The sequence below is a fragment of the Lemur catta genome, chromosome 21 (genome assembly GCF_020740605.2).
Source record: "Lemur catta isolate mLemCat1 chromosome 21, mLemCat1.pri, whole genome shotgun sequence".
NCBI lineage: Eukaryota > Metazoa > Chordata > Mammalia > Primates > Lemuridae > Lemur > Lemur catta.
In genome coordinates, this window is record NC_059148.1 from 10,060,207 (window position 1) to 10,082,890 (window position 22,684).

General features: G+C 49.3%; 1 protein-coding gene and 1 gene segment (V, D, J or C); both read left to right on the forward strand.

The window, feature by feature from the left end:
- Nucleotides 1-22,684, forward strand: part of LOC123625663 (immunoglobulin lambda-1 light chain-like) — a 995,149-nt gene that overhangs the window by 221,739 nt on the left and 750,726 nt on the right. Inside the window, exons 1-2 of one of the 2 annotated variants that reach the window (XM_045534192.1) lie at nucleotides 8,395-8,458; nucleotides 8,578-8,889. The exons of the other annotated variant lie outside the window; for it this stretch is intronic. Coding sequence (XP_045390148.1) covers nucleotides 8,410-8,458; nucleotides 8,578-8,889 — 361 coding nt within the window. The 5' untranslated portion in view covers nucleotides 8,395-8,409. Of the gene's footprint in view, nucleotides 1-8,394; nucleotides 8,459-8,577; nucleotides 8,890-22,684 lie in introns of those variants that run through there. 2 annotated transcript variants of the gene reach the window in all.
- On the forward strand, nucleotides 3,756-4,317 carry LOC123625672. The segment is given in 2 exon segments: nucleotides 3,756-3,880; nucleotides 3,965-4,317. Coding segments are annotated over 2 exon segments (384 nt in total).

Below are 22,684 nucleotides of genomic sequence, written 5' to 3' on the forward strand. Positions count from 1 at the left end.
TGGGCGGCCCAGGCCCAGCTGTCCTGTCCAGGGCTGAGCTGTCTGCAGTGTGAGTTTCCTGCAGAGACATCCTCAGGGAGGCTGAGACCCCAGGATTATGCAGAAAAGCAAACTGCAGTGAGCAGGGGGTGGTCTGCAGAGGAGGTTGGAGGATAGGCGTGTGGCCTCCTGTGGTAACAGGGGTGCACAATGAAGAAGACATTGTCCTTTGTGACCCGAAGAGGGAGGAAACATGGGACCTAGAGCCGTGAAAAAGAAGAGACCTGGCAGGACCTGGACCCTGGAGCTGAAGTGGGCCTGCGCCTGTCCCTGAGTGTCCCTGGAGAAGATCACATGACATCCATGTTCAGTGTGCTGTGTCCATGGCTCCCTGTCCCACCTGCTGTCCCACCCAGAGCCTCTGAGGTGTGCAGGTCACACCCTTCCCAGTGGTCTCCCTCCCAGCACCAGCTCCCAGGAGCAGGTCACACCCTGTCCTGAGTGGGGCTTGCACAGCCCAGTGGAGAAGCACAGATGGTAAAGGGCCATGTTCGCCCCGGGTGTGGAGGGGTGAGGAGCGGGCCTTGGGGAGCAGAGCTCAGAGGTGCTCCCCACGCCTGGACTCCCCCCTTCCCCTCCTCCCTCCCTCTGCTCACCTATGCTCAGCCCAGGTGAGGACTCAGGGCTGCCTGAGGGCCCTGCACAGCCCAGGGCCTCTGTCCCAGCACTGCCCCCACACTCTGCAGGGCTGTCTCTGAGATGGCAGGAGCATTTGGTCCCCGTGCCCACAGCGTGATTAGAGGCTGCTGGTCCCCACGTAGAAGGCGCTGATCACCGCTCGGTGTCCGGTGAGGGGGGAGAGGGGTCAGGACCCAGGAGGCTCCCGCCAAAGGGCTCAGCCACCTCATCTCCCTCAAAGTCGCACTCAGTGTCTGCGCCACTGTGCCATTCATGTCTGGGATTGGCAGATATTGAGTATTTATACTCTACTCATTCTGCAATGCAGGTCAGCAAGAGGCTGAGAGGATGAGGGGTCCCAGAGGGCGAGGCTGGGCCCAAGGACAGCTCCTGGCCATCTGGGGAGCAGACTCTGCTCTGCCTGGGAGGAGGAAGAGGCAGCAGCTCCTGGTGCCCTGGAGGGAGGTGCTCCGTGTCCCCACTGGGCTTCCTGCTCTGTGTCTCCAGGGTTGGAACTCAGCAAGGCTGAGCTCCCAGGACTGTCCTGTGAACCACACAGGACGCTGGGCAGGGGAGGAGGCTGTGTGCATACCTGAGACTAAGGTGTGTGGGGCAGGGACACTGCCCAGCTCCATCCTTTTGGGGGAGGAAAAGTGCACAGTGGAGCAGACAGGACACATGGGTGTGTCTGGGCCCTGGGCAGCAGGGGGCGCTGTGGCCTGTCCCTGAGGCCTGTGCTGTGGGACCCAGCTGGGAGCCCCACCTGGCCCAGGTCTGGAGCCCTCTGTGCCCTGCTCACTGGGCCAGCAGCTGTGTCCTCACTGGTCCCTGGGGAGCCACAGAACAGCCCTGCCCAGACCCACCCCTCCCAGGGTCAGCTTTCCAGGCAGGGGTCAGGGGCAGGGCTCAGGGTGGGGCTGTGACAGCCCAGGGGGTGACTGGATACATGAAGGGTCTCTCTACCCCTGGACAGCTGGCGCGGATTAGGCGGCTTGGGCCAGGTGTCCGGCTGGGGATGAAGGACCAGGGATCCTGGGTGTGTCTCTGTCCCCTGACCCACCCCCTCACTCTGTCTGCCCTGAAGGTCAGGGTGCTGGACCCAGTCTGTGCTGCTGTGACCGTCGGCAGCACCCAGCGTGTGGGGCAGACGGCCCCGTTTCCTTCCCTAGAAGCAGCAGCGATGCTGGCTGTGGGCATCTGTTGATTTTATGTTATTTTATTCTGGTACCAGCAGCCCCCAGGCTGTGGTGACTCAGAAACACTTTAGTCAACACCTCCCTGCGCAGCAGGAGCTGGCCGTGCTCTGATGGCCCATTTGGGCAGAGTCGGTGGGGTTCAGTGACCAGCGGATCCTTCACCCCCAACCAGCATCCACAAGGCCGGGCAGGGCAGTGCTGGCGTGAGCTGGTTGTCTCCAATCCCCCAGTGTGAGGTTGGCAGGGCCCAGTGCAGACTCGAACTTGAACCCCCAACCCCAGCAATGAGATGAATGACGTGGGACCAGGCACAGCCAGTCAGCACCCCAGGACCCCACCCTGACCCCTGACATGGGGGATATGGACAGCCAGTGAAGAGCGGAGCTTTAACTCCCCCTAATGATGAGAACACTGGACAGAAGGAGGGGTCAGGTCTCTGGTGCTCCAGCTGTCCCCTCCCCTGCCTGGTGTCAGTGAGGCACAACAGAGTCCAGTGGGCAGCTAATCTCCCACCCCTCTTGAAGGGGACACGTCTGTGCAAATCAGCTCCCCTCTCCCCAGGAAGGTGTGAGCAGCCCTGGGGCGGCGAGAGTCAGGGCCCCGCTCTGCTGGGCAGTGGGGAGCTGAGCCGCGACCCCGGGCCCTTGTGCTTCGCCTGGGCAGGAGGGTCCCCTGACAACAGAGGGTTAAATAGGAGCCAGAGTCTCCTAATAGAACCCCGCAGTGTCTGGGGCCCAAAAACTGCCACTCGTCTTATCAGGAACCAGAAAAATAACAACTTAAATGAGAGATGAAATCAACACACGTGAACACTGTGATATTAACAGCTCAGACGCTAAATGATGTAACAGAGATTTGTAAAGCAACAACCATAAAATCCCTCCGATGAGTAACTATGACCACTCTGTAAACAAATGGAAAAGGAGAAAATATCAGAAAATTAAGATATATACATTCAAACCAAATAAAAATTAAAGAACCAAAGAATATAATAGATGGAATTTTAAAAAGAAAGTTCAGGAGGGACTCAAGAGCTGGTAACATCTGAGAATCCGTCACGGGGGAAGGTTTTCCCACCACGTGAGAATAAAGTGAACATGAGGGAGTCAGGAACTGAAGAGTTAGGGACCTGGTTTGACCCAGGGAAAATCAAAGTGGACAATGTGGGAAAAATAACTGCACATCACCCTGCACACACACACACACACACACACACACACACGCACACACACACACAGACACACACACACATACAAACACACACACACACACACACAGACACACACACACCCCAGGCTGGTGCACATGTAATACCTCCACAAGTTTTCTACTCAGACACAAGCTTTTGTTTGCTTTTTGTGGCTGTAGTAATTGGAATTATCTTTTCTGCTAAGCCTTATTCTTTTTATGTCAAAATAATGTACACTGCATATTCATTTTGGTGAGAAATTGTTAGAATGTTGTCATTTTTAACAAGATTGACAACACTCCTCATTCAGTATAACCCTATTTTCTCCTAGCCTCATATCTTTAAGGTCATTCCTAATGGCTCTCACAAATCAGGGTCATATGAGACTTGGGCAGTGGACAGAGCACTGGGGACACAGGGCTGGCCCTGGCACACTCTGGTCAAAATGCACACGATGGTGTGTCTGGGCCTGGACACCAGAGGGCGCTCGGGGCCTGCTCCTGAGAGGTTTGGGGTTATCAGAGCTGGGACCAGCCACCTGCCCTGCCTGGTGCCCTCTGCTCAGGGTACAGCTGTGACCTCCCCACCCCCTGGGACCACACAGCCCCGCCCCTGCCCACCCCTGACACCCTCAGGCACAGGGGCCTGACCAGGGCCCAGGGTGGGGGCAGAAAGCTGGGGTCATTTGCATGGAGGGAGCCTCCCCTCTCAGGGGATGAAGAGGGAAGGACAGACCTGGGGAAGCTGCTTCAGCTGCGGGCACAGAAGGCAGCACTCAGGACAGTCCCCACCATGGCCTGGGCCCCTCTGCTCCTCACCCTCCTGGCTCACTGCACAGGTGACCTGACTCGACCGTGGGGCCCTGCTCTGTTGTCTTGTCTCGAGACCCAGAATCACCCTGTCTGTGTCTCTCCCCTTCCAGGGTCCTGGGCCCAGTCTGCGCTGACTCAGCCGCCCTCGGTGTCTGGAGCCCCGGGGCAGACGGTCACCATCTCCTGCACGGGCAGCAGCAGCAACATCGGGGATGGGTATGATGTGAACTGGTACCAGCAGCTCCCAGGAACGGCCCCCAAACTCCTCATCTACTATGATAGCAACAGACCCTCAGGGGTCCCTGCCCGATTCTCTGGCTCCAAGTCTGACAGCTCGGCCTCCCTGACCATCACGGGGCTCCAGGCTGAGGACGAGGCTGACTATTACTGCCAGTCCTATGACAGCAGCCTGGGTGCTCCACAGTGCTCCAGGCCCCCGGGGAAGTGAGACAAGAACCCCCTTCCTCACCCGCAGGAGGGTGAATGCTGGCAGCTGCTGCTCAGGCCCAGCCTGTGGCTTCTGCTGCTGCTGCTGCCACCGTGGGCCCAGCTGCACCCACGGGCACCCCCTGGGAGTGGAGGCTCCTCTTCCTCTTCTGTCCTCAGAGACACTCACAGCAGCCCAGTGCTGGGAAAAGGGTCTCCAACAAACGGCATGTCCTGATCCCCTGCAGCTGGGAACACGGGGTCTCTTTGCACTGAGGCCCAGGGGCTGAGATGGCAGGTGCAGCTGTGTCATCTCAGACCTCCCCCCATCATTGGGGAACCTGTGTCTCCGTCGTCCTCCTGTCCCCGTTTCCAGAAGTTCCCAGAGCTGAGTCTTCCTCTCCTTGGTCCTCAGGGTGGATCCATGTTCTTTTTGTTGTTGTTCTCTTAGTCTATTCTTTTTTAATAAAACTCTTATAAAGACCTAATGGACACACAATAAGATTGCCCATATTTATATTATAAAATTAGTTTCATTTTGGCATCTTTGTGCATCCTTGAAAATATCAGCACAGTAGACACATTCAGTGTGTCCACCACCCCGCAGCCTGTTCCTGACCCTTTGTAATTTCTTCCTCCCTCTCCCCTGAAGCACTGACATTCCTCCTATCTCTGCTGCGTGCTGTCCTTTTTCTAGAATCTATGCATGTCATCCTACGTCACACTCCGTTTCCGTCAGGCGTCTGTCACTCTGCGTCTTTCCTGGAGAGTCTCCGTGTGCCCCTGAACTGAATTCCATCCCACAGAGGCTCAGTGTTCCTCTGAGGGACCCGAGGCCCTTTTGCCCTTCATGGCTGTTCCTCCCCAAAAACAACACAAAGCTGCATTACATTCATGTTGTCTGAGTTTAAAAATATTGTCTTTTTCTCGGGCACCTAACGTGGAATCCTCTAGGCGCAGGGTCGTCTGTCTGGAGGGACGCCCAGCCCTGCTGGCCCTGATGCTACTGTCCACCCCCCTCTAACCAGCGCTGAGGTTTTGTTTTATTCTTCTGATGTGAGTCGGTAGCACATGAACAAGCTGCCAAATGAAAATTTATGAAAGCTCCTTCCCTCCCAAGTCCCCTCTCCTGGCCCTCTGGTTTCTCGCAGCAGAAGTGACCAAGGACGCTGAGACTGATGTCGTTCCCAGCGAGGGCCTGTGTGTGCACAGAAGCCATTGCACGTGTGCACCTGCATGAATGTTCTCCTTTCCTGCAATTGCCACCTCGCTATTGACTGACAATGCTTCAAAATAACTGTCTGGGTCTGCGTACTGCAGGTACGCTGCATGGAATCACAGCATACACACAGACAGTAAAAGGATTCTGTGCTCAAGCAAATTAACACGTCCATCGTGCCACATAGTTATCCGTGGGGGGCATGGGCGGGCAGAGCAGGTAAAATCTGCTCGTTTATCGTGAATCCCAGGCAGGACACAGAGTTCTATTACCTGTAGTTCTCACCTGTGCATTGTAGATCCAGAGTGCTTGATCCCACACACCTGCTACTTGTGTACCCTGACCTACATCTGCCCATTGCCTGCCCCACCCCAGCCACTGTTCTGTTTCCTATCTCTGTATATTTGATGGGCCCCCTGCTTTTTAAGTCATTAAGTGCGTGACCTCATGTCATCATGACAACATCTTTATTATTACTTCCCAGGCAGCGGCCCCTGCATAGAGAGGGGGTGCACGTGGCCTGGAGGAAGATTCCCCTATTTAAGAAACATGAATACTGAAGGTCAGGGAAATGTGAATTTACATAAACAACAATTTATTTTCCTTTTTAGTTTTTGGTATAATTATGTCCCATACAATGTTGTTAATACCCAGGGTGTGTTTCAGGACTTGGAGAGCAAAGCTTATATCAAATTCCTAACCTACATCCTAAGGCTTTATACTTAAAGAGATACAAATATTCATACTATAAAATGCTGAAAAATGATTGTTTTTTTAGCTGATTTCAGAGGGAACTTGTTCCTACACTGTGGATTTTGGACTACTTTCTTCTAAAATTTTGAAAGAATTCATTTATTTTGCTTTAAGCCACCCAGTTTGTAGCACATTTTTATGACAGTAATAAGTAATTATTACACCAAACAGTCAATATGAGGATATTTGAATTTCTATGGATTTAACTCATGTAGGTACAGAATTTTTCAACAATTATGATGATATTTCTATTCATATTTCTGTATCTATATACCTACATTGCCATTAAATTTAGCATAAGTTATTCACTCTGTCTTAAAGTGTATATAAATAAGTATATAATGACTGCTTAATATTATTTTCATTTTTGGTACTAATACAAAATTACATTTTTTATCTGTTTCTTATTGCTTATTAAGATCAATAAAAATGGGAAGATCATTCCCCTGACCCTTTTGTTCATCTCTGTGGATGGGGGAGCTCAGAGACAGATGCCCACCGTGGCCAGTGGGCAGCCCGAGTGTACCATGCCTGGTGCATCACGCACAGAACGGGACTCAGCAGGGCAGTTGGCTGGGCACACTGGCGGGAAGCAGAGCAGACTGAGGCCTGAGGAACATCCATCACCAAACCCTCCAGCGCCTTCCTGCCTGTGTCAGACCAGAGCTCCTCAGACGTTCACCTGCACACGGGTCCTCTGGGATCCTCTAACGTGTGGACTCTGACTCAGGGGTCTGGAGGGCGCTTGGGCTTCGGCATTTCTAACACGTACCTTCCCCCAACACCACATACATGCTTTAATCTCACCAAATATACAGCAACGGTGGAAAATAAGAAGGAAAGACATTAGCAAATAGAAACCAAAGAGAAACCTCTCACAGAGGAACCAGACGGTTTTGATCAAAGAAGGATCCTGATTCCAGGCAGGGAGAGGACCAGAGAGGGCAGCTGAGCAGCTGGGAGAGGCTCCACTTTATTCAAGAAACAAAAAAAAGAAATGAAAACCACACACCCCAAACCTCCCTAGACCCAAACACCCCCAGCTCCTGCCCAATGTCCCCAGTGGCTTCACCTCCAGTCCCTTCTACAGTGTGGACCGTCCTCACCCTCCCCTTTCTGTCTCTGATTCAGGACTTCCACTCTCAACCCTCGGGTCTCTCTCCTTCATTCCACTTCCCTTCTCTCCTGTGAGCTCCTCAATTAATCACCAAAGTATTTGTATAAGAAAAGCCCTGGAATTTTAAAATACCTTTTCTTGGGAATTTTCACTGGCATTCTCTATTTCTCTTCAACTTTTCTTATCCCGCGCTTCAGAATAAGCCCCCAATGAGCTGATTCCCTTTTCTCATCACTCAGGGACCTTCCCCTTCTCCTCCCTGGGTGGGTCTGTCCTCATTCCGCAGGGAACCCAGTGAGTCACCAAGCCTGCTCACTTACTCTCCAAACACTCCCACTCTCTCCCTGTGTGTGACCTCCTGAGGAATCACGTGGGGAGGGAGAAACCTGCTGCATGAGCAGCCTGGGAGATGGCTTCATGGCTGGACTGTCCCTGTTCTCTGCAAATGTACATTTTATTTCATGTACAGTTTGTATAGGAGACACCCCTCCCCTTTTAATATAGGCAGAGTTGTGTGTCCTGTTCCCACTGAGAAGGCTGAAATAGGAAAGTTAAAGACCAAGACAAGGTAGGAGCTGCAATGAGGAGGGGACTGGCTCTGCCCTTGTGCAGGGAGCAAGCAGAGGTCAAGGCCCTGGTGGAGACAGAAGCCTCTGTCAGGAGCCCCTGGCATCTGGTCACAGACACACTGCACCTGGGCCTGGGCAGCATGGAGTTCTGTGGGCCTGTCACTGAGGGCTCTGTGTGGCTCAGCTGGGAAACCAGACACTTGACCTTGGTCCCTGCTCAGAGCTCATTGGTGCCAGCAGGTGGGTCATCTCTGGGCCCCTGGGGAGACTTGCACCAGGCCCAGCCCAGGCCTCCCTCCCAGTAATGACACCCAGACACTGGGGCTGCACACAGGCCCAGGGCGGGCTTGGTGGGCAGGGGAGGAGCAGCACATTTGCATGCAGGGCCCCTCTCCCTCCTCTGGGGCTGGAGGGTGGATAAGAGACACCTGCAGCGTGGCAGCCTCAGCACAGCTCTGGGGCGTCTGCACCATGGCCTGGGCCCCCCTCCTCCTCCTCACCCTCCTCCTCCACTGCACAGGTCAGGACGGTCCTCAGCATCCCGACCCCCAGCTCACTGACACCACCTCCCAGACCCATGCCACCCTACCCTTCCCTCTTGTCCTTCCTCCAGGACATAATGCGTATCTGTGTTTCCAGGGTCCCTCTCCCAGCCTGTGCTGACTCAGTCGCCCTCTGCGTCTGCCTCCCTGGGAGCCAAGCTCACCTGCACCCTGAGCAGTGGATACAGCAACTATGGCATTGCGTGGCATCAGCAGCAGCCGGGGAAGGCCCCTCGGTACTTGATGTGGCTTAAGAGTGATGGAAGCCACAGCAAGGGGGACGGGATCCCTGATCGCTTCTCGGGCTCCAGCTCCGGGGCTGACCGCTACTTAACCATCTCCAGCATCCAGTCTGAGGACGAGGCTGACTATTACTGTGGTGCAGGTTATGGCAGTGGTGGTTCATATCGTTGAAGCACAGTGATCCAGATGAATGGGGAAGTGGGACAAAAACTGTTTTCTCCACTCTGCTACCAAGGCTGCCACCTGGATCCCAGAAACAGTGTGCGGTGGTGTGAACCCTGAAAAATATTGACTTTTTTTGTTAGACATTTTTCAGTGAGAGAACTAGTTGCAGTCTGATTCCTCTGAAGGGTTCTCTGGGAACCAGGCTGCTAGGCCAAGCTCCTTAGAGTGAACAGATCTGTAGGAATGATGGAAATGTAGCAACGGATCCTGTCACCTCATGCTGGTTGCTACACTGTCACTACATGGGGGATGCGAGGACATTCTCCTTTCCAGATTCAAACACTGAGACTCCAGGACATACCTCACTCCTGCCTTTTGGAGGATTATTTAAGTGACCACCCTTAAAATAATTTTATTTCCTTCTAAGAAATTTTCAGATTCTATCTATATGGTAGGAAACACACTCTGAATAAATGCAGAGAGACAGAGAATAAAAATTTGTGGCTGGTGTGAGAACAAACCTTAAGTCCTTTGGCTGTTTCCAAAGGTTCTCTTAAGTGTTCAGTGTTTGGATTCCTGGAGTAGGGGACAAGGTTGAGAAATTGATCCCAACGTACATAAGATGACAACTGATATCCAAGAATGTAAGAAATAAAAGGAAACTAAAGGGCCAGTTAGGAAACTTTGACAGCTCTGAGCCTGAAAAGGTTTCTTTTTCCAAAAACAGGTAGTCAGGAAACACTTATCCAATGATGGAATGGGGCCCTTTGAAAACCTTTTCCACCATACAAGATCATAAGAACAGAGGGAAAAATTGTCTAAATCAACTTTCTCAGAACTCTGGACATTTAGTAAAGGCTTACAGCAATGTGAGTTCCATTTAAGAAAAAGGAGGGACATTTTTAAGAACAAGAGCTCTGTTGTTTTTATTGCAAATCTCCCCAGATCCATGGAAGCCCTGAAAATTAACAGCCTCAGAACCACTGTAGCTGTGAAAAATATTAATTGGAATAACAAAATAATAGGCTTGGAGTTTCCCAAACAGCCCTATCCACAGACTGCAGTCATTACTTTAACTCTCTGGATGCTTTAAGAAAAGCCTTCCTCTCAGCACTTTTCTGAATTTGAATTGACTCAGAGCTTGTTTGGTTTAAGCTGCTCCATCCTCAATGTGTTGTGGAATAAGGGCTGGCATTTGTTCACACTGGGAGTGCCTGAGACAGTGTGTGAGGTGGAATAAACACAGAGGTGATCGAAATCCTTCTAAGGGAAAACAAGTGCCAGGTGTGGGGTGTCCACAGGTGGTGTTGATAAGCCTTGACATATTCTTGTGGGTACAGAAGGCCACGTATATGCCCTGGGGTATGTTTATGTTCAGGTGAGAGCTAAGGATCCCCTACTGTTTCTCCACTGGCTGAAATTGGAGATCCCTGCAAGATGAATTGGAGGCCAAGGCAGAGTTACGAATTGACAGAGTGTTGAAATTGTGCGCAACACATGCAGAGAGCCTTTGGGGAATGTTGAGACACACATTTCTTCAAGGCACCAATATTTAACCATTAATGTATTTAAACTGAGACTTCAGTGTCGACACATGCAGAGAATACAGTCTTAGGACAGAAAACCATCAACCATAACCATAAACCATCAACAACAACAACAACTACTACAAAATAATAAGAAGAAGAATAATAAGAAGGACAACAACAGAAATCAGCAAGGAATGGATCTGATTTCCAGAGTTTTCACATCATATTACTTGAAATCTCCATTTTTCAAAATGAAATAGTCAGTCAATTAAAGAAACAAGAAATTATTGTCCCCATAGGCTACAAAACAGAAAACATTACAGCAACAACAAAACATAAAGCAAAGGAAATAAACACTAAAATGTTGGTGAAAATTATCCCCAAATAATCACGGACATTGAACTAGTAGAAAAAGACTTCGAATCAGCTATTATAAATATGCTGAATGTAATAAACAAAATCATGTCAAAAATTAAGACAAATTTCATAAGTAAGTCTCATCATATATGGAACATTAATAAAGAAATAAAAAAGAAAGAGTAACCCAACATGAGGTAGATCAGTTGATATTATTCTGCCTGAAAAACAGAAAGATATCAGAATAAAAACAATGTGCCGAACTTGAGGGACCCGTGTGACACCATCCCATGTGTCAACATACACATGGTGAAAGTCTCAGAAGGACAGCAGCAGGGGAAAGGGACAGAAGAATGTGTTTGAAAAGTGATAACAAAATAGGTCCCTAACTTGGTGTAAAAAACACATCTGAGATGCTCAATAAACCCTAACAGAAATCAATCAGAACTGATTACTATGGGCATAAGGAAAGTATCACAGATAGATAAAACTTACTAAATGCTAATAAGATAAATATGCAAAGACAGTGACTCCAGGAGCCTGTCATAATTTCTGATTCCATCCATGATGTAGTATGGAGTGACAGGTCCAGCCCTTACACCTCACACAGCTCCAGGACAGGAGCAGGTACTGAAATAGTTGTTTCCTGACATTGCACATTGGACAATGAGGAGAACCAGATGCTGCAACCTCAGAGAAGAAAAGAACATTTGCACAAGCAGATGCACAAACCCTTATGGACACACAGGCACACATATACATACAACACATGCATGTCCACCACACACACACACAGATGCACACACGCATGTTTCCACACGCATAACATGTGCCCTCACAGATGAGCCCAACGGTGGCTGCGGATTTCTTTCTAGACTGACCTTTTGTACCAGAAGAAGATGGAGCCCCAGCTGATCCTGAGGGTGTCACTGAGCTGAGGACACAGAGGTGAAAGTCACAGGTACAGGGATGACTGGGATTCTCAGAGCAAGACACTGGAGAGCAGGAAGCTGCACAGAGCAAGATCTCTGTGACTCTGCACACGGCCCCTTTGACTTTGGCTGAGCCAAAGGGCAACATGCAGGGGGGATTCTAACTTGATGAACAGGCCCCGGGAGAAGGAACATAAATCTGCTGCCTTGGATTCTCCTGATTCTTCTGACCTCCCTGCCAGAGGGCCAACTCCTAATATTCTTCCAGTCTCAGTTTAAACTACATTTAGTATGAGAAGCCTTCTCACACCCACCCACCCCTAGCGGACGTGAGACCCCACAGAATCACATCCTCAGTGACCGAGGGGTGCAATTGGAAACGCTATTTGCATGTCTAATGCACATAGAGGCTGCCAATTTGCTGGAATGAAAAATCCCTGATGCAAAAAAGTAGGTGTGGAAGAGAGGGTGAAAGCTACCCAGAAGACAACACATCATAGCACTATAAATAAAATGGAAATTTATAAAATTATTTATGATACATAGAATATATCTAGGACCATTTCAAAATGTCACTCCCACCCTGGCCTCCAGCTGGAGCCCGTCTCTCCCACAGACAGAGCAGGCGCTGGCTGCAGCCAGGGCAGGTGCAGGAGCTCAGGGTGACCCAGGACAGAGCAGTGGGCGTGGCTGGAGCCCCAGAGCCAGGGGAGGGGCTGCAGGGGGGCTGTGGGGTGGGCGGGGCCAGACCAGGAAGGTGATGAGGAAGTGAGGACTGTGGGGTTCATGCCAACAGCCCTGGGGAGTCAGTGCCAGATTTCTAGCCAGGGGTTGACCTGGTGGACCAGAGGGGGAATTATCTGTCTGGATGCCTTAAGTGAGAGCCCTGCAGGAAGCAGGGGATCCTGGTCGCAGCTTATTTACTGAAAGAGCCTCTGGGTGGAGGAGTGTGGGGACTATGTGCACAGTTAAAGCAGATTTGCATCCGGGACGCAGTGAGGGAGCGATGGTCTCTGCATTCACCTGTCCAGGGAGTCAACGTTTCTGCAGGAATGTTAAAGTGTCAAACTTACCTTCTTAGTAAACTATAAAAATATGAGTAAGGAACTAGAAATAGGGAAATTATATTTACAATATAAATAAGTTGTATTTCATCAAAAACAAGATACTGGTATGAAATATATGGCACAGATAAACAGAAAAATACAAATGTAGGGAGATAAGTCTCCATAAAATTAAGAAATGTTTTGCGCTATGAACTGGTACGTGTTGTGCTACCCAACTACTATTGATTCACAGCTCAAGTCTGTCAGTATGAAAATTCCAAAATCATTGTGTGACTTTCGAAATGTTTTCTGAACTGGTGAATGTTAAACATATCACTGAGCCAATTCCTTCAACATTTCTCTTCTACACCGTTGCCCTGAATAGCACAATCACACCAGTCAGACCAGCTCAGATGTTCTAGCACCTGTGATGCTCACCATGATGGCACATAAGGGTCATCTAGGATTTTCTAGAATGTACTTTGGGAGTGCTGCATCTTAGAAAGTTATATATGCATGTAATTGCACCTCTCATAGTCCAGGGCTCATTCTGGGAGTGAGAAACCCAGTAATCATTCACAGTGTGTTGGGGTCACTCCACCAGGGACTCAGCCCATCGGGAGCTGCAGAGACCAGCTGGGCCCTCAGGTCTCTGGGCCATGGGGAGGTGTGTGCCTGAGACCAGCAGGGGGAGCTGGGGGACTGCCCTGTGGTCCCTACAGAGCTGCTCAGTGAGGACCATTCTCTCCAAGAAGATTTGGCCTCAGGGCAGGGCCCGGTGCTCACTGATGGGGACTCAGCTGCTGTGTCCTCTCTGGCCTGGCACAGTCCCCTGAGCAGGGCTCTTTGTATGGTCTCAGCAGGGGTTTCCTCCCAGGGCTCCCCCAAGGGGCAAAGCAAAGCTGCCTCCTCCTCAGTGTGCAGGGAGAGCTGAGCTCCAGCCCAGGGCTCAGGGAGGGGCTGGGCAGTGCCTGGATGGAAACACATTTGCATGAGCAGTCCCTCCTCTGCAGAGGGTGGGGACAAAAAGAGGCCTGGGGCAGCCCAGCCCCTCTGTGGGGACCAGGGGCTGTGTCCACCATGGCCTGGGCTCCTCTCCTCCTCGTGCTCCTCTCTCACTGCACAGGTAGGGACAGGACTTGGAGGCCAGGAACAGCCTCTACCTTGATTCTGGCTCTTCTGGCAAAGATCTCTGAGAAAATTTACTGTGGATTCTGCCCCAGCACACACGAGTGTCTGTGTTTGCAGGTTCCCTGTCCCAGCCTGTGGTGACTCAGCCACCCTCCCTCTCTGCATCTCCTGGAGCATCAGCCAGACTCACCTGCACCCTGAGCAGTGGCTTCAGTGTTGGCAGCTATGGTATATCTTGGCACCAGTAGAAGCCAGGGAGCCCTCCCCAGTACCTCCTGAACTACTACTCAGAGTCAGATAAGCACCAGGGCTCCGGTCTCTTCTGCCACTTCCCTGGCTCCAAAGATGCCTCGGCCAATGCAGGGATTCTGCACATCTCTGGGCTGCAGCCTGAGGACGAGGCTATTACTGTAATACATGGGATGGCAGCTCTAACACTTACACAGTGCTCCAGTCACACGGGGAAGTGAGACAAAAACCTCTCCCTATTCTCCTGGTCTGGTAGAGTCTCCTCTTGTTGGAGGATCTGCCAAAGTCTCACTCAGGCATGACTTTATTTGTGAGCACCTGATTATCCTCAGCATAGTCGATCTGACAATGTCACATTCTTTTATATGGTTCAACTGTTAGACTGATCCATCACTCATATCTTTTCACCCTACTAATATTTCCACAGGCAGAAATCCCTACTCAGAGTTGAAATTCAGTGGAAACTCAGGAGGGGCCAAAAGGGGTCGATTCCGGCTACACCCAGCTCAGGGGCCGGAGGGTCTCAGAGGGGCTTCCAGCCTAGAGCCTCAGTGTGGCCAAGGGTATCTGCTGCCACCTTGCAGGAAGGAGTTTGATTCTCTCCATGAGCAATGAAACACCACAAATTTCTAAATAAAAAATAATACAAATTACAATGATATCAATATGAAATACTTAATGGTAAATCTGAGGAAATTGAAAGTACTTAAACTGAAAATTATGAAACATTGCAAAAAAAATGAAAGTGAATTTAAATTCATTGATAGGTATTCTTTTTCTGTAGTTGAAAAAACACATTGTGGTTAATATAATTATTCTTCCCAAATTCACCTAAAGATTCACTGTAAGATCTTTGGGTAAAACATATTTGCCTTGAATGATGCAGTAGAAAATCTCAGGAAAGAAATGAAAATATTAAATAAATGCAATGACGAAACAAAGGCCTTGAGACAGTCGTGCTCAATTCCCTGTTACCTGACTGTGTCTGAGGCTCCGGACGGCCAGGAAGGTGGTTTGGAGTCCCAGAGCCACATTTCATTTTGGGTTATGGATGTAAGTCCAGGGAGGCCAGTGACAGAGAGGGCAGAAGCCCAGCCCAGGTGCAGGACATGCTGCTCTGAGGCTGATGGGCAGAGTGTGGGTAGGCCTGTGCTTGGGAGCTGCTGGGCTGGAACTGTGCTGTCACCTGCAGTGTGCACCCGGATGACACCATTCTGATTGTCTCTCACTGCAAGTGAAAGACCCGGTTATATGTTACTGGTTGGACGATAATATGGACTAAGAAGGCTCTTTAGAGGAGAGGTCGCCGGTGTGATTTCAGGGTCCCTGATTGCATATTAAAAGCTTAGAAATGGAAACTGCATCCATCATTGCTGCACAGAGTCCGGAGTCCTTTCTAACATCCCCAAGGATCACTTCCAACAGCGGCCGTGGCCTGCCTCTGAAAGAGTGAGCGTTTGTCCTCCAACACGTGGCACTATTGGCCTGGTCTGGTGGGGTTCTCAATAGTGGACAATTGTGAATAATGGGGACATCCTGCATGTGTGGTTCCATGACTGTGCCCTCCCAGAGTCTGTCCAGGGACCCAGGACACAGCTTTCCTGCCCTCTACCACTTAAGACAGATTGTTTCTTGGAGAGGACCCACAAAGGGCCAGAAATAGCAAAACACAAAGGGAATGCTTGTGTGTGCGTGTGCGTGTGCGTGTGCGTGGTGTGTGCCCCCACAGAAACAAAGAGTGAGAGAATGAGGGGGATTTGCGAGTGTGCGGGTCCGTGAGTACCTGTCGGGGGGTGTGAGAGCGAGTCAGAGAGAGAGAGAAAATCAGTGTGACTGTCCTCATGGGAGGACAGAGACTTAGCAGAACGAGGGAGGGGTGAGCCTGACACCCATGGTGTCCTGACGGCAGGAGATTTCAGAGGGGGCTTCTCCCCTCCGGCTCTGTCCCCACCACTCCCCCTGCCTTTGTTCCTGGGACTCTGTCTCCTCTTCCTGTCCCAGAAGCTCACTGGGCCGGGCCCTGGATTCCACCCCACAGATACCTTGCTTAGCTCTGCCCATTTATACATTATTGATCAGAAGTGATCAGGGGATGGGTGTGGGACTCGGGCACAAGCCCACACTGAGCCTCCACCCTGTCTGTGCCCAGCATGGCACCGTGCTGTGCTCCCTTGGGTCTAGCTGTGGGGACCAAGGTCGCCCACATGGACAAAGGCTTTGGATGTGACTGTCCTTGGGAGACAACCGGTTTCAGACCGTGAGAGTGATGCTGGGCCAGACGTGTGCAGGTGCGCGATGGTCTGTGCTGCATGGCAGGCTCAGGCTCAGTGACAGTGACTGCAGTGATGGGAACCGAAGCCCTGGAGAGCCGAGCGCTGAGAAAAGGCAGCTTCTGGAGGACGAGCCGTGGCCGAGGTCAGAAGGACCAGAAGCAGAGCACAGGCCTGACACTGCCATGGGTGTTTATGAGACAAAAAACCCTTGACAACTCACTTAAATGGGTGATGTTTCTTGTCTTAGCTGACGTTCAGAGGTCATGCCCTCAAGACAAGAACAAATTTCCTGGCAATGAGACAAGCCAAACCCAAAAACTGTTTTCCTCTTTTGTTTTCATGCATCCTCTGTCTGCCTTCCTTCACCTGCATAATGTCTGCAACTAGCAACGGCATGTTCTAACCTTATGATATGTTGGCTTCTCGATTCATATTTGCCAAAGAGAACTGACAAAAGAGCTGGGGATTCGATAATCTCCTCTAAAGTTCATGGGAGAGAAGAACTCAGTGCAGGAGAACAAGAAGCTGCTTCATGGATTCCAGCAGGGCCAGCACCACCGGGGTCCCGGCAGGACACTCACTGCACGCTGAGCAGGGCGGTGCACTGTGACCTCACCAGGGACAAAAGAGGGACATGTGTAGAGTCAAACGTCCTGAGACTTTACCCTATAAGGGGAGATAGATCTAATTTTCAAAATTTTATAATGTAAGAGAATTTACAATTGAGGATATTCTAATTAAATCATTTTTATCTTACTAAATTATGTTTTGGGGATATATTAGTGTTTTTCTTAGTCTCTGTGTCTCATTGCCAAGAAGCTATGAGTTCACCCAGCTGGGCATCATCTGGGAGGGGAGCTGAATAGGATGTGTTGGCTCGTCTTCAGGGGTGAGGGGGGAACGTGGAGTTAATGTCTTTAGAACCCTGGTCCAACATTTCAGAGGTCCCTGGAGGTAACGGTGGAATTGTCACCACCAGATCTAGGTGGATATTTGGGAGCAGGAGAAAAGTCTGGGCATGTCTTGCTGCCAAATTTAGAATCACTGTGCTTCCTTCAGTTTGTCAATTAGTACATCAATTCAATCACCTAAAAAATGGGAGACAAAACTCAAATCAATTTCAATGTGAGTGGGTGAAATCAATAGATTAATTCACGACAGAAGCCTGAAATATATGCCTGTTGTAAATTGTGTGCTTAAGAAAGGACATAATTTTTGCAGCATCCTTTTTGGAAAGGCTTTAAGTTGTCATTTCTATATATGGTTGCACCTTCCCTACACAGGGACTCATATGGGAAGAGAGAAAACAGTAATTGTATGGTGACTCAGCATCACAAGAGTGGGAATGAGCACAAAAGTGTGTGACAGGGACAGTGACTGGGGAGCTGCAGAGACCAGCTGGGCTCTCAGGTCTCTGGGCCATGGGGAGGTGTGTGCCTGTGACCAGCAGGGGGCGCTGGCGGACAGCTGTGTGGTCCCTACACAGGTGCTCAGTGAGGACCAGTCACTCCAGGGATCCTGGGCTTTGGGGCTGGGCCCTGTGCTCACTGATGGGGACTCAGTAGCCGTGTCCTCCTGCTCACAGGTCTGTGGAAGGTTCCAACTGCTGCTTCCTCCCTGGTTCCTCCCACGTGGCCAACTCTGAGTCTCACCCGTTTGTCCTCAATGTGCGGTGAACCAAGCCCAGGCTGCAGCTGCTTCTCAGGGTGGGGCAGAGATCACCAGGAAGAGAAACAAATGTGTGGGGCCAGCCCCTCCCCTTCCAGGCCCTTGAGGAAGATAAAGCCGCCCCGGGTAACAGCTGAGACTGGGTGTCAGCAGGGCAGTGTCCGCCATGGCCTGGACACCTCTCCTTCTTGTTCTCCTGTCTCACTGCACAGGTGAGGCCGGTCCTCAGAGACCTGGGGCAGCCGCAGCCTGTGTCAGCCCCTCTGGCACACGCCCTCAAGCAGCCTAACTTTTAACTGCTCCAACGCCTGGGTGTCTGTGTTTGCAGGTTCCCTGTCCCAGCCTGTGCTGACCCAGCCGCCCTCCCTCTCGGCATCCCTGGGATCATCGGCCAGACTCACCTGCACCCTGAGCAGTGGCTTCAGTGTCACTAGCTACACCATACGCTGGTACCAGCAGAAGCCAGGGAGCCCTCCCCGGTACCTCCTGAGTTTCAAGTCTGACTCAGATAAGCACCAGGGCTCCGGGGTCCCCAGCCGCTTCTCTGGATCCAAAGATGCCTCGGCCAATGCAGGGATCCTGCACATCTCTGGGCTGCAGCCTGAGGACGAGGCTGACTACTACTGTTTGATATGGCACAACAGCGCTAACGCTTACACAGTGCTCCAGACCCAAAGGGAAGTGAGACAAAAACCTCCTTTCCAATCTCCTGGCCTCGTGCCGTCACCCCTCCTGGTGGCTCTGAGCAAGTCTAGCTCAGGGAGTGACTTCTGTTGTCACATCTTCAACCAACATGCCATTTTCTATGAACTGGTAGATCTCAAAGTGTCATAATCATTCAACTTTTAGACAGGTAATACATTCTTATCCTATTCAGGTTTTCATAGGCAAAAAAAAAAAAAGCTTCATTAGAGTTGAAAAAGATCTCAGTGGAGACATTGGAAGAGACAAAAATACATTGGTTCCACCCATGCCCTGCTCAGGGTCTAGGAGGGACTGAGGGATGCTACTGGTTCAAATGCTTCCATCTGGGTTTTGTGACACAATATCCGCACACAGAAATAATTTTTGTTCTATGCACTAGTAATGAACCAGCAAACATTATTAAGTAAAATCAATATTTGTAGTAGTATGAATGTGAAATATTAAAGATAAATTTGAGAAAATTAAAAGTCTTATACACTGAAAAGTACAAACTATTGAAAGAGGAATGAAGAAAAATTAAATAAATAAATAGATACTTTCAGTTTGTGATTCACACACTGAATGTGCTTAGGATAACAATTCTTCCCAAATGGAGCAATCTACTGCTGGTACCAACATTCTCCTGGTAGTAAAACAAACAAACGAACAAAGCAGATGTCACTTAGAAACATATAAATTATTCAGAAAAGATTACCAAATGTACTTAAGTAACAGATGACAAGAAGTGCACACCATGCCAAATGGAGGTCATTACAAGTTGGTTCACTATGCAAAGGTAACCCAATACAATCCACCATATTTATGGGCCAAAGAACAACCACATGACTTCATCAATCAATACAGAAAAAGCATTTGATAAAATTCAGTATCCGTCCATGACCAAAAAATGTTCAGATGCTGATACTTAGAGGGGGACACCATTAAACTTGACAAACAAACCACACACCAGCTGTCTCACAGTGCAGAGGAAGAGGGAATGCTGACAGCATTGCCCTGAGCTGGGGCACGAGGTCAGCAGGTCCACTCTCAGCACTGCAGCTGAACACAGCACCAGTACAGACCCACATCCCTGATAAATGCAGATGCAAAGTACTCAACACAATGCCAGCAAACAGACTCCAACAGCACATAAAAAATACTAATTCACCATGATCAAGTAGGTTTCAGCACAGAGCTGCAAGGATGTTTCAACGTATGTCAGGTGATAAATGTGATTCACCACATAAACAGAACCAAACACAAAAACTGTATGATAATCTCAATAGATGCATTTTATCCAGCAACTTCATTATTGGACATCTACACAAAGGAAAAAAATTATCTCAAAAGATACCTGCCTTTGTGTGTTTATTGCAGCACAGTTCACAATCACAAAGGTACTGAGTGAACTTAAGTGCCCATCAGCCGAGGGCTGGATAAACAAAATGTGACACACACACACACACACACACACACACACACACACACACACACACTCTCTCTCTCTCTCTCTCTCCATGGAATACTATTCAGCCAACACAAATGAAATAATGCCATTTCCAACAACTTGGATAGAATTGGAGGCCATTATTCTAAGTGGTGACTTAGAAATGAACAAACAAAAACAAATGCCACATGTTCTCACTTATACGTGGGAGCTAAGCTGTGGGTACACATGGTCATACACAGTGACACAAGGGTCACTGGACACTCAGAAGGGTGGAGATTGGGATGAGGTTCAGGATAAAAAGTTACCTATTAGATATAATGTACACAATTCAGGTGATGGGTACACCTGAACCTCATATTTCACTAATATACAACATATCCATGTAATAAAACACCACTTGTACCTCAAATCTTTTGAAATAATAAATGAATAAACATTTAAATGAAACAAGTGTAAATTTTAGCAAAAGTGTCACTGATATGATAACGAATTTGTCAAGAACCAGAAAAATCACAACCTGAAAAAGAAAAGACAATCCACAGACACCAACACTGAGACAAGTTAGTGTTGAAATTATATAACAGAGATACTGAAATCAGCGTCATGGAATCATTTTGATGAGCAATTTCAGATATTCTTGAAACAAATGGAAAAGAAGCAAATCTCAGAAAAAACGTAGAAGATATTACATCAAACCAATAGAAATTTTAGCACTAAAAAGTAAAAATAAATTAGAAAAAAAAAACAACCCTCTCTGACCTCTCTGGATGAACCCGGGAACAAGTAACAAGAAAAAAATCCAAGCATTAGGGAGGATGTTCAACACAACTAGAAAAGAAAGTACAGACAAAGGTTATCACAGCCCAGCAGGGGGAGCTGTGGATCTTCTCAGAGGTCAGCAAGGCCTGATAAACCCCCATGGTTCACATGCATGGTCCCTGGGCCCCTGCTCAGCAGCCTGAGTTAGTGGTGACGGCAGGTGCTTCCTCCCAAGGGGCAAGCTCGGAGCTCACACCAGCCCAGCCTCCCTGACCGAGGAGCTGCCCTCTGGGCCGAGCGTTCAGAATCGGGTGGTGCAGGTGTGTTGGTAAAGGGCTCGTGTTCTCAGAAGGCACCACTCACACGCACGCCCTACTACCAGGGAGCTGAGGAGGAGATAAAAGAACATTCCAAGTCCAGCAGCAGCTGTGGGTCCTGGGGATCTCTGGAAAGTCCACACCATGGCCTGGACTCCTCTCCTCCTCCTCCTCTTCCTCCTTACCCCCTGCCCAGGTTCATCTCCATGAAACCAGCCTCTGCAGGGATTTCTCAGCTTTTGTTCCTCATTCCTAACATGAGTCTCTTTTTCTTTCATACATCATCCCTCAGGTTTTGGTGACTCAGGAGTCCTCATTGACAATATCCCCACAAGGGACAGTCATTCTCACCTGTGGCTCCACAAATGGCCACTATCCATGCTGGGTCCAGCAGAAGCATGGCAAAGTCCCCAGGACATCGATTTATGATACAAACAGCAAACACTCCTGGACGCCAACCCCGTTGCCAGTCTCCCTCACTGGAGGCAAAGCTGCCCTGATCCTCTTGGGGGCCCAGCCCAAGGACAGGGCTGAGGACACTGCATGCCACACTACAGTGGAGCTCAGCACAGTGAGAGGCAGAGATAACAAACCAAGACATCACCTGCTTTTGACTGAGCCTGGTACAAATATGATCATATGATATCAAGATCACATGACAGGATACCTGAGCCCCAAGGGCAGCCTAAATGTTGACTCTACTTAGAAAGGTGAATGGCAGTGTCTGAAATGATTCATATTCACATTTTCACCTTCTAGCAGAGGATATTTCTGGAAGATATGGAATAAATTGGTCCACAGAAAGTAGAGCTGAATCATTCTGCCTTCTAAAAAGAACAGTAAGTAACAGTAGGATCAGATGTAAAGGCTAAGGTCAAACACATCTCCAATGACATTCTTATTGCAAACTAAGGAGGAAGAAATCCTCTTTTTGAATATTAAAAAAAAGTTTATATTACTAGGCTTTATTGTCATGCAGTACACATGCATTGCATAATTTTAAATTTAAAAATTATAATTTATTTAGAAAAGGATTCTTCTCTAATGTAATGTAAAAAGATTTCACCCCAAGAAGATACACTGAAGTCCTAACTTCCAGTACTGTAGAATGGTGTCTAATTTTGAGAAATAATGCCATTGTAGAAGTCATTATTACTAGATAAAGAGGTCATATTGGGTTAGGGTGGTCTCCTGACACAATGTGCTTGGTGTCCTTATAAGAATATGGCCTTGTGAAGACAGGGGACACAGAGACGATGCCATGTGAAGATGGGGGCAGACACTGGACTTATGCAGCTGCAAGTCAAGGGACAGGAAAGATTGGAGGTGAACCACCAGAAGCCAGGGAGAGGAACGAAGTTTCCCTTAGAGGTGTCAGAGGGACGTGGCCCTCTCTGTGAA